Raw genomic sequence first — 17,785 nt, 5'->3', positions numbered from 1 at the left:
CTGCAATCCTTGCAACTATTTAAATTATGAAAAATTTTAGATGTCAATATAAAACTGTTCAAGGGAATGCATCGTGTTTCAAAATTCTTTTCAGCTGTAATGGGAACAAAAACTGTTGAAGACCACTGACTTGGAGCATTAGCTCTCAAGAGGGATGGTAACACTCATTGGAGAAGATATTAGAATTTAGGGGGACATTTTTGCTTTTCACAATGACTGAGGGGCTTTACTATCATTTGGTTATTGGGGGCCAAGAAAGCTAGGTATCCTGCAATGTACAGCAAAGAATATTATCATTGTTTTACATAACTTTTCGACTCACTGGACTAGTCCACGACAAAGGTAAGTAGGTAGAAATTTACTACATAGTAATCCTAAAGCATATTCAAAAGAAGGAATTCATAAAAAAAAGTCCAAGGATTTTAGGAGAGGACCATTTTAGTGGGCAATATTTAAATGAACTATATTCTCTCAGAATTGTTAAATGATATATTAACTCCATGCATTGTCTACTTGGGGTATTACATTTCTGATTACTACATATTTGGTTGAAAAGAGTTTGTGGTAGATACTGCAAAAGCAATACAAATAATTAAAAATATGTAACTTAGAACCAAATATTAAATTATCAGGAATATATGGACTACAGAGATCTTACTGAATTTTATTATACTTTCTCAGTAAGACCAGTGTGATCATACTATTTAATATTGTAACGTGGTTCACAACTTTACTTCCCTCTGCACTCCAGAGTCACACTTTCTGTTATTTTTACTCCCAAACATTTATCACTTTTTATCTTGGTTATTTATTATATTTATTTTTTAGTATCTTTTTGTCCCCCTTGTTTAGAGACATAGTGTAAGAGGAGAGAGAGGATGGGAGACAGAAAGACAGCCCTTTTGAGGAGTTTGGCTTTAAAAAAAAAGAGGAGAGAAATTGGTCGTAGCTGGAGCAGGTAATGTGTATGGAGTCAGGATTTTTTTTTTTGTCATTTTTTTCCATTTGTTTTTTGGGCAGGAAAGTTGGATTTATTGGTGGGCGTGAGTAAGGAAGGGAAAGCACCACGGCTTTCATGAGTGCAGTGTCTGCCTTTTGTCCAAGGGGCCCACAATTAGGGATGTATTTGACCCATAGTCATCCAGGATGATCCACTTTTCTGCCACCATGTCTTCAGATTCATCCACTTCTTGGAGATGTGGATCTTCTGGAGCCCAGAAACTTGAACTTGGCCCTGTGTGGGCCTTAATCACTTGCTCCTTGTTCTGCAGTTTGGTGCGGACAGACGTGATGGCTTGGCCAGTGTGGACCCTGGCCACTGCGTGCTGGGGCTTTCCAGAGGCACCCTGTATACCTGTCTGGAGCCTAGATTGGGCAGAGCATGATGTCAGACATGAATGTCCACTGGTAAGGGCTATCTCGAAGGTCCTTTAGGGCAACCCATACAAGCAACAGGCTGCATGCACTACCAAGGAAGCTGCTTTTTTTTTTTTTAGTGCCTTAGTTATCTGTTTTTTTTGTTTTTTTTTTAACATCTTTATTGGAGTATAATTGCTTTACAATGGTGTGTATGTGGCTGCTTTTTGCAGCCATTGCACACCAGGCCTCCACAGAGAAAAGAGGCCTGATTAGCTGCAGAAGGAATTTTTTTTTAACGTAAACTTTTAAATTGAATTATAATGTACATAGGGAAAATTGCACAAACTGTAAGTAATAAATTTCTGCAAAATGAACTCACCTGTGCAATCACCACCCAAATTAAGAAATGAACACTACCATTACCAGCACACCATAATTCATCCCTTATGCTTCTTCCTATCATTAACCATCACTCACCCAAAAGATAGTGGAGGTTTTTCTGATTTTTATTACCAAATACTATTTTGCCTGTTTTCAAACTTTATGTAACTGGAATTATCCAGCATGTATCTTTTAAGGTTGACTTCTTCTCAACACGTTTGTGGGATTCAGTATGTACTGTTCATCTAGGAATAGTTATATTCGTATTTGTGGGAATATTTCACAATTTATTCATTTTGCTGTTGATGAATGTTTGGGGTGTTGCTGGTTTCAGCTATTCTGAATAATGCTTCTGTGAATATGCTTATACGTGTCCTTTAGTGTACACATCATGTGTTTCTGTTGGGTGTGTATACTTGGGGTGGTGACTTATTTTTTTACCAGTTTTACTCCCAGCAGCATTAAATCAAAGTTCTCATTGCTCTATACCTTCACCAACACTTTAGCACTGTACTGCTTATAAAACAATCTGTGGGTTTTTTTTTTTTTTTTTTTTTTTTTTTTTTTTTTGCGGTACGCGGGCCTCTCACTGTTGTGGCCTCTCCTGTTGCGGAGCACAGGCTCCGGACTTGCAGGCCCAGCGGCCATGGCTCACAGGCCCAGCCACTCTGCGGCATGTGGGATCTTCCCGGACTGGGGCACGAACCCATGTCCCCTGCATCGGCAGGCGGACTCTCAACCACTGCGCCACCAGGGAAGCCCCAACTATCTGTGTTTGTAATCGGTGTTTCCTTGATGATTAATCATGTTGTATTCCTTTTCATCTCTTTATTAGCCAATGTTATATTCTCTTTCGTGAATTATCTGTATGAATCTTTTGCCTATATTTTATAGTTGGATTATTTATATTTTTCTTCCTGATTTATAGTTGTTTACATGCACAGGACACATGTATTTAAGATACCATTTCCCACTCTTTTACTTGCATATTCACTTGCTTAATGATGTCCTTTGATGAACAGAAGTTTTTAATTTTAAAGAACTCTAGTGTTTTCCTTTTAAATGTGTTGGAAAAACCTTTTAAAAATCTTTGTCTGTACCAAAATCTTGAAGATATCTTTGGATATTTTCATTTAGAAGTTATTTGTTTTACCTTTCAGATTTAGGCTGTAATGCACCATTAACTGATTTGTGTGTGTATATGATATGAAGGGTCAAGAATTGTTTTTCCCCATATGAACCTTCAGTGGTCCCAGCCCCATATATTGGAATGTTCCAGCACTGCCATCTTTGTCATAAATCAAGCAGGTCTTTTCTGGACTTGCTATTCTGTTCCATTGCTCTGTTTCTCTATCTTTGAGCCAGTGTCCCATTTTCTTAATTACTGTAGCTTTATAATACATCTTATTTTAATATAAATTCTCCAGCTTTTTCTTCTTAAAGATTATCTTGACTATTATTGGGCTTTTGCATATCCACTTTGTCAATTGCTAAAAAGCACTGGGATTTTGATTGGAACCACATCCAATCTATTAATTTGGAGAGAATTTACATCTTTTGGTATGGAATCTTCTAACACATGAAATGATATATTCCTCCATTTGTTTAGGACTTTAATTTAGATTTTGTAGGTTTTTGTGTCAAGATTTTATACATCTTTTATTAGATTTATTCCTTGGCTCTTTGATTTTTGAATGTTAATATAAATGGTATCTTTTTAAAATTTCACAAATTTCTTTTGCTAGTACATAGAAAGTTGATTTTTTAATATTGAACCTCTATCCAGCAACCTTACTAAATTCACTTATTTTTATGGTTTGTAAATTCTTTCGGATATTCCTCATGTATAATTAAGTCATCTGCTAATGATGGCAGTTTTATTTTTCCTTCTGTTCCTTGTAATTAAAAAAATTTTCTTATTATGCAGACTAGTACATCTGTTCCCATCTGTAGAAGTGATAAAGAGTACCTTTTCTCATTCTTGGTCTGTGAGAGGAAGTAATTGACCATTAAAGGTGGTGTTAGCTATAGGTATTTTGTAATTACTCTTTATAAAATCAAAAAGATTTTTTTCTTTGCTATGAATTTTTAATTAATAATGAGTGTTAATTAGAGAGGACACCAAAAGTACAAGTAATAAAAGACAAAAAATCGATAAATTGGACTTCATTAAAATTAAACTTCGAAAAACCATCAAGAATCATCAAAAGGTAAGCCACAGGGAGAAAATATTGTGAATCATATTTCTGAAAAAGGACTTGTATGTAAGATATAACTCTTACAACCCAGTAAGAATAAAATAAATTTTCCATCAAAAAAATGAGCAAAAGATTTGAATATAGACATTTCACTCAAGAAACTGTATGAATGGCTAATAAGCACCTTGAAAAGATGCTAACCTTATTAGTCATTAGGGAAATGCAAATTTAAAACCATAATAAATACCACTTCATGTCCACTAAAATGGCTATGATAAAAGGGCAGACTAGTGTTGGTGACCTTGTAGGACAATAGAGACCCTTAGGCATTGCTGATAGGAATGTAAAGTGGTGCAGCCACTATGGAAAACAGTGGCAGGTTGTTTTTCTTCTTTCCTTTTTTAAGTTAAATAGAAATTTACAATATAGCCCAGCAATTCCACTCTATCCAAGACAAGTGAAAAAATTTCTCTACACAAAGACTTGTATGCAGACATTCATGGTAGTATTTTTCATAATAGCCAAAAAAGTAGAAACAACCCAAATGTCCATCAACCAATGAATGGATAAACAAAATGTCTGTCCCTACAATGAAATACTATTTGGTAATAAAAAGATAAAAAGTACTGATTCATCTTTATATCATGGATGAACCTGAAAAACACTACACTATGTGAAAGAAAGAAACAGAAGACCATATATTATATGAGTTTATTTTTATGAAATGTTCAGAAAAGGCAAAGTAATAGGAAAATATCAGTAGATTAGTTTGGGGCTAGAGGTGAGAACAGGGAGTGACTGCATATGGGTATGAGGGACCTTTTTTGTGATAATGGAAATGTTCTAAAACTGGGTTGTGGTGATGGTTGTACAACTCTGTAAATTTACTTAAAAAATATTGAATTGTGTATTTTAAATGACTGAATTTTATTTTATGTAAATTATACCTCAGTGAAGATGTTAAAGAATGAGTGTTGAATTTTATCAACTACTTTTCTGACCCTACTGAAAATTTATGTTTTTCACCTTTCTCAATTACATAAATTAAAAAATTTCATAAATTAAAAAATTTAATATTAAAAATGTAAGTCCAGTCGTAAATCTTGGACTGAGTATAAATTGGTCTTGATATATTTTATTTATGTTACTACTAGGTATGATACACTGATACTTGTTTAGGATTTTTTGAGACTTTATTTATGAGAAAAATTGACCCGTCATGTTATTTTCTTACAATGTTCTGTTCAAGTTTTTGTTTTGCTGTTCTCCATGTCAGCATTTTTAAGATTGATGGTAAATGTTTTTCATTATATGTTTGGAAGAATTTACTATTGGAGCCATATGGGCATGCAGTTTTCTTTGTAGGAAAGTTTTTAATTACATATTCAATTTCTTTAATATGTATTTGTGTTTTCAGATTTTCTTTTTCAGTTTTAATAAGTTGTGTTTTCCTAGGAATTTGTTCATTTCCTGTCGTTTTTCAAATCCTTTGGGCCAAAGTTTTTAATAATATTGTTTTATTGTGTGTAAAATCCTTAGTATTACCCTCCTTTTCATTCTCAGTTGGGACTTGTGCCTTCTCTGATTATCTATGATGAGTTTTGCTAAAAGGTCTATCTTTTATTTTAGTTTTTTTTTCAAAGAACCGACTATTTTGATTTTTCTCTCGCACATTTGTTTTCTATTTAAAAGGTTTTTTTGCTCCAGTTTCTACTTTGGGATTAATTTTTTCCTATTTTTTATTTCTTGATAGGAATATTTGAAAGGATATTTGACTGCTTGCTTTATCAGTTACTGTGAAAGGTCTGTTAAAATCCACTGTGGTTGTAGACTTGGCAGTTTTTCATTTTAGTTCTGTTAGTTTTTGCTTTATGTATTTTGGGGCTGTCTTTTTTATGTATGCCAATTTAGAATTCTTATGGCTTTTTTTAATGGATCATCATATTTATTATTATAAAATAACCCTCTAGTTTGAGTGATGTTTCTTGCCTTCCTTCTCTTTTGTCAGAGATGAAGATAACTTTACAAGTTTTCTTTTGCTTAATGTTTGCAAGTTTTTTACCCTTTTAGCCAGTCTGTGCCCTTATATTTTAAGACATATCACTTGTAAGGAGTATAAAATAAGCTTTAAAACTCTACTCTCATAATCTGCTTGAAGAATTCCCTGTAGTGTTTATTTTCACGTGGGTCTGCTGGTGACAAATTGTTGTTTGTGGGTGTGTGTGTCTGTGAGTGGGTGTGTAAAATGTCTTTATTTCACCATCATTTTGAAGGATAGGTTTGATTTGTTTGGAATTCTAGATTGGCAGTTATTTTCTTTCTTCACTTTAAAGATAATCATTTTCTGTCTCATACCATTGTGTGGATAAAGCTGCATTCCATAAGGAGACACATCTTCTGCACTTCTCTGCTGGGACTAAGTGTGCAGTTAATGGGCCACACGTGTTAAGAGCAAACCTTGATTCCCTTTAGGTCCTGGCATGGCTTCCAGCAGCCTAGTCTCTTTAACCTGAGTGTGGTTTTCAGAGCCTGCTGTGTGGTCACAGGGGCAGAATGTTGGTGAAAGCCCCCCATTGGAGCTCTAGTTAGAGCTGTGTTAGAGGGTACCCTAATGGTGACCTGAGGCCAGAGGATGTGATGGGTCCCATGATACAGTTACAGGGGCTCCTTCAGGACCACCTCATCCAGAGTCCCTATCTGTCCCATCAGCTTTCAGTTCCTCATTGCTTTGGCTCCTCTTTCGTCTATTGCCTTCCCCCATACCACACTACGTTTAGCTTTTATTAACCAATATGTGTTAGCTAACATGCACTAGGCAACATTTTATATTCTCAATTTAAAATTATATTCTTAATGTTAAATGACAAGTGAGTTGAACCATTATTTCTTTAACAAATACATCCTACTAGTTTAGAATTCTTTTGACACTACTAACATTTTTCTTCCATGCTAAATTTTAATTCTCCATGGAAAAAATTATGAAGACATGTATCAGACATCCAAAAATCATGACTACCTACCATATTGAGTACCCACCACTTAACTTAAGCAACACAGTATTACAAATAAGATCGAAGTTCTGTGTCTATTGCCAATCACATCTCTCTCCCTCCCCCACAGAGGTCACCACCAATTGAATTTGGAATTTATCATTTCCATGTATGTTTTATATCCCTACATAGCATTCTTCTTTTAAAAACTTATTTAAATGGTTATTATCCTGTGTTTCTTTCAGTAATTATATATAATGATAAATATATATTGTATTTATTTATATAATTATAAATCCTGCAACATCATTAGATTTATCCATATTTATACTCTAATTCCTTCATTTTCATGCTGCACATATAACATTTTATTGTATATGTCCCAGTTTTATTATTAATCCTTTTGGTGGATATTTAGGTTTTTTCCATTTTTTTGCTATTTTTATACATGTTGTATTGAATGTTGTATGTATTTCCTTGGGCATATATTTGAGAGATTTTCTAGGGTATATATACCTAAGAGCTGATGGGTTGTAGGATATGTGTTTTGTCAACTGCAGTTGTCACTTCCACAGGAAGTATATGGGCTCAGAATCAGCTGCTACTTGATGTTACATCTAGTCATGATCAATTTATAATGGGCTAATAAGAAAATAAGTAGTTGAGTATATACTATCTATGCTGTAATTTTACTTTGTTTTTTATTTGTTGGGGACATACCTTTTCTCAGTGAGTTTAATTTTATTAAAAAGAAGGTCTTTGTTGAGCCACAGAGTAAACAATCCCTTAAGGAATTCCTTATGTTTATTTTTATCTGTTCCAAAGTTATGATTCTGTGATAAAGTCATAATTATGAAATTGTCTATTTGCATATACTTTCAAGCCAGTGATTCTCAAATGTGATCTGCAGTCACCAGCGTGGGCATCCATGAAGTCACAATGATTTTCATAGCAGGAAGGTGTGATTTGCCCTTTTCATTGGGTTGGCATTTGCACTGATGGGACAGAAGCAGTGGTGGATAGAACTGCCAGCATCTTTTCAAGAACCAAGAAAGTGGCATCAGTCTGTAATCATTTATGTTAACAGGAATGGGTTTATTTGTATTATTCAATGAATAAATAAATATTTAAAAAATTTTGTTGTTTCATTTTCTAATAGAATAACTATTGGTAGATATATATAATCTTAACAATGCCTCCTTCTCTAAGAGTATAAAGGGGTTCTGAGACCATGAAGTTTGAGAAGCATTACTTTAAGCACATGGTAGATACATGAACAAACAAATATTATATTCAATCTGGTGCTGGTTTTGGGGAAGGAAAACTTAGTTACTGTGATTCCTTTGATAGATAAATCTAGTCTGTCTTCAAGTTATATATGAATCTTAAGTAAATGTTCAATTTGTTGCCTTAAAATTTTGTTTATAGCTAGATTATATTTGTAAATAAAATACTTTGCAGGTGCTGACCTTAAGGAAAGAGTCAAAATGAATTCCAGTGAAGTTGGTCCTTTTGTTTCCAAAATAAGAGCAGTGATTAATGAAATCGGTAAGCACAATTAAATTCTCCTTTTAGCATGCTGAAGGTGACCTTAAATGTCAGATTTTAAAAGTTGCACATTGTCTTTATGTATAAGCTTTGGCTAAAATATTTATATAGTTAGATAGTCATGACCTATAGCTGGTTGTAAAACAGCATGTAATATATTTAATTTGAAAAGTTGTGAAAATTTTTTTATAATGAAAGATGCCTCCTATTTATGATGACATGGCATATAGAGGTAATTATTAGAAAACAAAGAATAATTTGGCATAAGCCTTTGACATAAGTATTTATATTAAATAGTTGTATACACAGACATATTTATAGATTGGGAATTTTTTGTTTTTTACATAAACGGGATCATACTATCTCCTTAGAATTATAAATTTCTGTGTAGTGTTTATATTTCAGTATATATCAATTTATATTAATACTTTTTAATACATTACTACATAGTAATCCATAGCATAGTTTATCCAAATTTTAAACTATTTCTTCCATTAATGAACACTTAGGATGTTTTTGTTGTTTTGGTGTTTTGTTTTTGTGGGGTTTTTGCCATTTTTGTTATTTATAATAAAGCAGTGATTATCTTTGTACAAAGTCTTTTAGAACATTAGTATGTATATTTATAAGATTGCTAAACATGGTATTGCAGTTCTAAGTATCATGTGTTCATTTTACATTTTAATAAATCCTACCAGATTATGTTGCAAAAAGATGGTAATAATTTATATTCCCATCAATCACGACAGTACCTGTTTCCTTATAGTCTTGTAGTATTTAATGTTGCTATTTTTAAGTTTGCCAGAGTTGAAGAAAGAAATAATCTTAGCCTTTTAATTTTCACTTTCTCGGATGCTACTATATCTTTTCAGATTAGACTTGCCTTTCCCCTCCTGTAAATTGCCTTTTCACATTCTTTATCCTCTTTTCTATAGCATTATTTAATAACTATTTACCTAAAGCCAATTTTGTATTAATCTTTTGTTGTTAAATGTATTACAGGTATTGCCTTTTAATGTTCCACCCTAATTCACTTCTAGGAGCTTTAATATCTAGAGGGTACTAAGTTCCTGTCATTATTATTTTTCTTTTTTCCTTGAAGATTTTCTTTGCTAATTCTCACACATCAACTCTTCCAAATGAGTTTAGAATTATTAATTTTAAAGTGAAGAAGAAAAATGCTCTCATGAGACTTCGATTGGAATTTCTATAAATCTTGTTTATAAAGAATTGACATTTTTATGATACTGACTCTTTCCATCCATGATATGCATGGCTCTTATTTTGAGGGGGTGGTCATTCATGTTTTAATGTTCATCAAGGAAGTTTTCTTCACATTGGCCTTTTCTTGTATCTTTTTCCCCCCTCAGATTTATCCCTAGCTATTTTATAGCATTTATTCCTTTGAATGGGATCTTTTCACCGTTTTTCTGATGAAGTCTGGTTATTGTTGTAGTTCCGTAGGAAATTTGGTAAATTTTATGTGCTTGTACTTGTATAAGCCATTGTTTTTTCTCAATTAATTTTCTTGTGTTTTCCAGAAAGCAAAAAAAGTTCATTATATATAAAAAATGCAATTTTTATCTCTTCTGTTTCCAGCATTTTAATCTTAACATATTTTTCATATATTCTCACATTGGCTAAGGTTCTTGGTACAATATTCAGCTGTTGAAGAGATCATGTTCATCCTTACCTTTATTTGAGTTTAATGAATGCTTTTAATATTTTGCCAGTAAATATCAAGTTCAGAGAGTTTTCTACTATTTCAACTTTTTTAGGAGTTTGCTACTCTTTTCTAATCGAGAATAAGGGTTAAAGTTTGTCAGCTGCCTTTTTGTTATGTCTCAGGATGGTATATATTAAAATTTGTCTCAGATTTTATTATACTGAATTGTATTAATAGTCTTACTGATGCTGCACTGGCCTTGTATTACTAGAATAAGCACTACCTGGTCATTGTGGTTCGTGGTTATGGTGGTTTTTAATATATACTGCTGGATTTAATTTTATATATTTTGATATAAACATAAACGAGATGGGAATCTTCTAATTTTGTTTTTTTGTGTTACCCTTTCTGGTTTGGTATCATGTTTATACACCTTCATAGAACGAAGTGAAAAGTTTTTCACCTTTTTTCTGTACTATACAGGGAAATCATCTGTTATTTGAAAGATTAGAATTTGACCATGTGGCATCTTTTGGGGTCTTGTGTGGTTTTGTTATTGTTGTTTCCTTTTTTTTTTAGAGCTAAGTTTTAAAAAAATATATGTGTTTTGGTTTCTAGAATGTTTCTTGTCACCTTCATGACTTTTGTTTATCCCCTGCCAGTGTTATTGAAGACTCTCCTCTGCTTCTCTCTCCAGCTTCAACCGTATGGTGAGATAGATGTCTTCTGAGGCAGAGCATGGATTTGGTTTCCATGTTGGTCAGAGAACTTGATCTTGGAAATAAAAGTTGATGCTGTCTGTAACTCTCTATATATGCTGGGGTGAATGGCCAAGACTGGTTCAGTTATAAACATTACATTGATGTTTGTTCCCAGCCTCTTTCTATTTTATTGAATCTGAAATTGGAATTTTTCTGATGCTTTTTAAATGAAGAACTACTTTTTTTGTAGTAGATTTTTCTTTTCACTGGTTGAAGCTGTACTATTTCTGTTCTGGAGCCTGATCCAGTACTCTTTTTCCTATTCCATGAGTTCCCCAATATTAGGCAATGATACTTTTCACTACAGCATTACAATGTACATAAAATTTTTAAGGTGTCTTTGGTGGTGACTTAGACTTTGAAGGGCAGGTAAAAACTGTCTTGATCAAATTTGTTCGTTTAGTACATTAAACAGGGGCTAGGAAACTTTTTCTTAAAGGGACAGATAGCAGATATTTTAGCTTTGCAGGGGTATTATGGTCTCTGTTGCAGTAACTCAACTTTTCTTTTTCTTAAAGATCTTTATTTTTCAGGAGCAGTTTTTAGGTTCACATCAAAATTTAGGGGTGGGTAAAGAGATTTCTCATATATCCCCTGCCACCACAATATGCATAGTCTCGCCCCACCCATTATTAATATCTCACACCAGAGAGGCACATTGGTTACAATTGATGAACTTATGTTGACACGTAATTACCCAAGTCTATAGTTTATGTTAGGCTTCACTCTTGGTGTTTTACATTCCATGGGTTTGAACAAATGTAAAATGACATGTACCCATCATTATAGTGTTGTCCAGAGTGTTTTCACTGCCCTAAAAATCCTCTGTGCTTGGCTTATCCATCCCTTCTGCCCTCTCTGGCAACCATGTTTTACTGTCTCCATATTTTTCCATCATATAGTTGGAATCATGTAATATGTAGCTTTTTCAGATTGGCTTCTTTCACTTAGTAACATGCATTAAAGTTTTCTCCATGTCATTTCATGCCTTGATAGCTCATTTCTTTTTATTGCTGAATAATATTCCACTGTATAGATGTATCACAGTTTCTCCATTTACCTACTGAAGGACACCTTGGTTGCTTCCAGGTGTTTGTGACTATGAATAAAGCTGCTATATACATCTGTGTGCAGATTTTTGAGTGGACGTGTTTTCAACTCCTTTGGGTAACTACCAAGGAGCACGATTGCTGGATCATGTGGTAAGAGTCTGTTTAATTTTATAGGAATTTGCCAAACTGTCTTCCTAAGTGGCTGTACCATTTTGCCTTCCTACCGGCAGTAAATGAGTTTCTGTTGTTCTACATCCTTGCCAGCATTTGGTGTTGTCAGTGTTCCAGATTTTGGCTATTCTAATAGGTGTGTAGTGGTAGATCTTAGTTGATTTAATTTGCATTTCCGTGATGACATATGATGTGGAGTGTCTTTTCATAGGCTTATTTACCATCTGTATATATTCTTTGGTGAGGTGTTTATTAAGGTCTTTGGCTCAGTTTTTTTTTTTTTTTTTTTTTTTTTTTTTTGCGGTAGGCGGGGCTCTCACTGTTGTGGAGCACAGGCTCCGGACGCGCAGGCCCAGCGGCCATGGCTCACGGACCCAGCCGCTCCGCAGCATGTGGGATCCTCCCAGACCGGGGCACGAACCCGCGTCCCCTGCATTGGCAGGCAGACTCTCAACCACTGCGCCACCAGGGAAGCCCTGGCTCAGTTTTTAATTGGATTGTTTTCTTATTGTTGAGTTTTAAGAGTTCTTTGTATATTTTAGATAATATTCCTTTATCAGGTGTGTCTTTTTTTTTTTTTTTTTTTTTGCGGTACGCGGGCCTCTCACTGTTGTGACCTCTCCTGTTGCGGAGCACAGGCTCCGGACGCGCAGGCTCAGCGGCCTTGGCTCACGGGCCCAGCCGCTCCGTGGCATGTGGGATCTTCCAGGACTGGGGCACGAACCCGTGTCCCCTGCATCGGCAGGCAGACTCTCAACCACTGCACCACCAGGGAAGCCCTATCAGGTGTGTCTTTTGCAAATACTTTGTCCTAATCTGTTGCTTGTCTTCTCATTCTCTTGATGTTATCTTTCGTAGTGCAGAAGTTTTTTATTTTATTAGGGTCAAACTTATCCATTATTTCTTTCATGGATTGTGCCTTTGGTGTTTAAAGAGTCATTGTCATACCCAAGGTTTCTAGGTTTTCTCCTATGTTACCTTATAGGGGTTTGATGGTTTTGTGCTTTACAGTTAGATCTGTGATCCATTTTAAGTTAATTGTTGTGGGGTGTAGGTCTGTGTCTAGATTCATGTTTTTGCCTCTGGATGTGCAGTTGTTTCAGCACTATTTGTTGAAAAGACTATCAGTGTTCCATTATATTACCTTTATTCCTTTGTCAAGATCAGTTGACTGTATTTATGCGATCTGTTTCTGGGCTCTGTGTTCTGTTCCTTTATTTATTTGTCTATTCTTTTGCCAGTAACTGCACTGTCTTCAATTACTGTAGCTTTATAGTGACTCTTGACATTGGTTGCTGTCAGTCCTCCAATTTTGTTCTCTTTCAATATTGTGTTGGTTATTCTGGCTCTTTTGCCTCTCCATATAAATTTTAGAATCAGTTTGTGAATATCCACAAAATAACTTGCTGTGCTTTTGATTGAGAATTGCATTGCATAGATTAAATTGGGAAGAATCTACATCTTGACAATATCGAGTTTTCCTATCCATGAACACAGAATATCTTCTATTTAGTTCTTCCTTGATTTCAAGCATTAGTTTAATTTCCTCATATAGATCTTGTACATATTTTGTTAGATTTATATCTTAAGTATTTCATTATTTGGGGTCTTAGTGTAAGTGATATTGTGTCTTTAATTTCAAGTTCCACTTATTCCTTGTTGGTATATAAAAGAATGATTGACTTATTGTATATTTACCCTGTGTCCTGCAACCTTGGTATAATTGCTTATTTGTTCCACGAAGGTTTTTGTTAGTTCTTTCAGGTTTCTGCACATCATGCATGAAAATATATTTTGCAAACAAAGCCAGTTTAATGTCTTCCTTCCCAGTCTGTATTACCTTTTATTTCCTTTTCTTGTCTAATTGCATTAGTAAGGACTTCTAGCATGATGTTGAAGAGGACTAGTGACAGGAGACATCCTTGTCTTGTACCAGCTACTCAACTTTGACATACAGTGCTCAAGCAGCCACAATGTGTAAAAAAATGTGTGTTTTTCTGTTACAGTAAAATTTCATGCACAGTGAAATTTGAATTCCATATAATTTTTATAGGTTATGAAGTAGTATTTTAAATAGATTTTTTTCTACCTATTTAAAGATAGAAAAACCATATTAGCTCACAGGTTGTGCTGAAGCAGACACACGGCCTGATTTCTTTCCTTTCTCCCTCTCACCTGCCCTTTCTCTCTCTCTCTCCCTCCCTCACTGCCATCCATCTATCTATCCATCTCAGATGTCTTCTATCTTTTTTATTTTTTCTGTTTTTTAGAATTAATTCTAGTCTTCCACTTTTTAAATTTATATATTTAAAAAAATCTACTGACTTTCAGTTCTAATTTGGATACATTGCTTCATGCTTGGCTCAGGGCTTTTCATTGGTTTTTGCTTTTCAGAGATGAAAGGTTTTAAGGCCTATGTATCCTTTGATAGGGGTCCTAAGATATTCTTCATGGAAACAGAGCATAAAGCTTACAGATGAGTTGGAGGGTGAAGGGAGTAGTAAGAAAAACAAAACAAAAACCAAAAGAAAGTTCATCAGATCCATAAAAAATATTAAAAAAAGCATAACCTTAGGACAAATTAAATAGTAAGATGTTGAAATAAGTAATTACCCATTAATGTCAGTTTGATTAAACTTGCTGTTGACAGAGATGTTTAGATCTGATTAAAAAATGTAAATAGGCCTGTGTATTGTTAATAATAGCCACATCTGGTATAGTTCTTTTTATGCCAGGAGATGCCTAACCAAGGAAAGAGGTATGTAGACATATACTTTGAGATAAAAAGGATTATTAGTAAGATAGTCACTGCATATGATAAAAGTTTAAATTTCTTAGGAAATGTCATACTGAACTTGTATGCACCTGAAAACAAAGATCTCAAAATGTACAAATAAAGCTATATTGGATGTATATAGGAGAAACTGTCAAATCCTGTCATTGTGGATAATTGCAACCCATCTCTCCCAACTTATCAATGAGGTCAAAAGACAAAGCTTAAAAATAAAGATTTGAACAACCTGAGTACCAAGTTTGGTTTAATATACTCTTAACCCCAGATTAGAGTGTATGTATACTTCTCATGAACATGTGAAATATTTATAAAAAGGTGTCATGTGCTGGATCCTAAAATCTTCATTAAATTTCATAATGCAGTCTACAGCAACATGGATGGACCTAGGTATTATCATATTAAGTGAAGTAAGTCAGAAAGAGAAGGACAAATATCACATGATATCACTTATATGTGGAATCTAAAATATGATACAAATGAAGTTACTTACAAAACAGACTCACAGACATGGAAGAGAAATTTATGGTTACCAAATGGGAAGGAAGTGGGAGGTATAAATTAGGAGGTTGGGATTAGCAGATACAAACTATTGTTTGTAAAATAGATAAACAACAAGGCCCTACTATATAGCGCAGGGAGCTATATTCAATACCCTGTAATAAACCATAATGGATAAGAATATGAAAAAGAATATATATATATATATATATATTTACAATGTTGTGTTAGTTTCTGGTGTACAGCCCATCCTACACTGGGAAGACAAGCCCCCAGAATGTTGGCTTTGAAGGCCAGCAGTGCTTACTTTTGGGAGAAGCCAGAGGGCTGTGCGAAATAGAGACTCCACTCTTACAGGGTACACACACGATCTCGCATCCTCCAGGACCTAAGGCAGAAGCAGTAGTTTGAGAAGAGTGTGATTCAGACGCAACTGCTGATCTTGGAGATCCTCCTGGAGAGGCAGGAGGCAACTGCAGCTCACTCTGAAGACATAGACACTGGTGGCAGACATTTCTGGGAACTCATTCTACCATTAGGACACTGATGCTGGCAAGCACCAATTTTGGAATTCTCCTTTTAGCTTATTTAGCTCCAGGACCTGGCCCCACCCACCAGCCTTTCACAACCAGTACTGGGATGCCTCAGGCAAAGCAACTAGCTGGGCTGGACACAGCCCCACCCACCAGCCCGCCAGCTGCCTTAAGACTCCCTGAGCCCACAGCCATCCTGGGACTTGGCCCTGTCCACCAGAGGGCCCAGGACCAAGCCCTGCACAGTAGTAAACTGGCACTAGTCCCTCCACCTGAGGGCCCTGCAGCTAGAGACCCTAGGACTTGGCTGTACACACCAGTTGGCCAGCACTAACCCTAGACCAACATCACCAGCCAGTGGATAGGCACCAGCCCCAGGTCACCTTGGGCCCCATTCCTGCCCACCAGCAGGTTGATACACCAACTCCAGGACCTCCAGGACCCTGCAGCCAGAGACTCTGGGACCTGGCTTTGCCCACCAGTGGGCCAGCACTAGCCCCAGACCAACTTCACCAACTCGTTTGCAGGACCTGCCCTGGTGCACCCCACCCCCCATACCACCCTAGGCCCTGGTACTGGTCCTGCCCACTAGCAAGCCAGCACCAGCTCCAAGATACCTTGGACCCCTCAGCAGGCCTCTCTAGGATCCAGCCGCACTCACCAACAGGACGACACCACCTTTGGGACACCCTGGGCCCTGTAGCCAGGTGTGTCAAGAACTGGCGCCACCCACCAGCAGATCAACATTAGATCCAGGGACCCAAGTCCTGTAACCAACCACCCTGAAATCTGGCTCTGCCCACCAGTGAGCCAACACTAGCCTCGGGACCCCTTGGGGATCCACAGCCAGCTGCCTTGTGACCCAGCCCTACCCAGCAGCAGCCGACAGCCTCTACATAAGGCAGGACCTGGCAACCAACTGAACTGGGGGTCAGCCACGCCTGCCAGACCATTCAAAGTGGTCAGCTTGCTATAACAGAAGGGCCTGTGCAGTCTCCATAACGGGCACCCCTGGAGCATACAGCTCTGGTGACCAGATAGGAAGGAGTGTGCTGCTGGAACAGATAGGCCATCTCCTACTAAAGGGCAGTTCTCCAAGGTCAGGAAATGTAACCGAACTACCAAATATTGATACATAGCAAAGAAATCAGGAGAAGATTGGATGGATGGAGTGAAAAGGTAGAAGTTTTTAACAAAGAGTATAAAATATAAAATGACTAAACAGAGGTTAAGAATGTAATAACTGAAAGAAAAAATACACGAGAAGGAATCAACAGTAGATTAGATGATACAGAGGAACAAATTAGCTAGAAGATGGAGTAGTGGAAATCAGTGAAGCTGAAGAAAAAGAAGAAAAGAATAAAAAGAAATAAGGACAGTTTAAGAGACTTGTAGGACAGCATCAAGCATACTAACATTTGCATTATAGGGGTCCCAGAAGGAGAAGAGAGAAAGGGGAAGAGAACGTATTTGAAGACATAATAGCTGAAAACCTCCCTAACCTGGGATGGGAAACAGACATCCCCAGGCCCAGGAAGCACAGAGAGCCCCAAACAGCATCAACCCAAAAAGGACCACACCAAGATACAATTCATTGTATTATTAAAACGGTAAAAACCAAAACTAAAGAGAGAATAGAGAATATTAAAAGCAGCAAGGAAGAGTAACAAGTTACCTAAAAGGGAACTTCCGTAAGATTATCAGCTGACTTCAGCAGAAACCCTGCAGAGCAGAAAGTAGTGGCATGATATACTTAAAGTGATGCAAGGGAGAAACCTACCCACAAGGCTTTCATTCAGATTTGATGTAGAGGTCAAAGCTTTTACAGACAAGA

The 17,785-nt window shown here is 36.1% G+C and overlaps 1 protein-coding gene and 2 pseudogenes across 3 annotated transcripts in view; 1 reads left to right on the top strand and 2 right to left on the bottom strand.

The window, feature by feature from the left end:
• AUH (AU RNA binding methylglutaconyl-CoA hydratase) overlaps positions 1–17,785 on the top strand; it is a 162,130-nt gene that overhangs the window by 47,434 nt on the left and 96,911 nt on the right. For all 3 annotated transcript variants that reach the window (XM_032634874.1, XM_032634873.1, XM_032634872.1), the window contains exon 4: positions 8,390–8,476. In XM_032634874.1, coding sequence (XP_032490765.1) covers positions 8,390–8,476 — 87 coding nt within the window. The remainder of the gene's footprint in view (positions 1–8,389; positions 8,477–17,785) is intronic.
• On the bottom strand, positions 1,413–1,511 carry LOC116756178 (annotated as a pseudogene).
• On the bottom strand, positions 1,550–1,638 carry LOC116756180 (annotated as a pseudogene).

Source organism: Phocoena sinus, chromosome 6 (assembly GCF_008692025.1).
Source record: "Phocoena sinus isolate mPhoSin1 chromosome 6, mPhoSin1.pri, whole genome shotgun sequence".
In the NCBI taxonomy this organism is placed as follows: domain Eukaryota; kingdom Metazoa; phylum Chordata; class Mammalia; order Artiodactyla; family Phocoenidae; genus Phocoena; species Phocoena sinus.
This window is presented reverse-complemented; position numbering and strand designations above follow the sequence as displayed.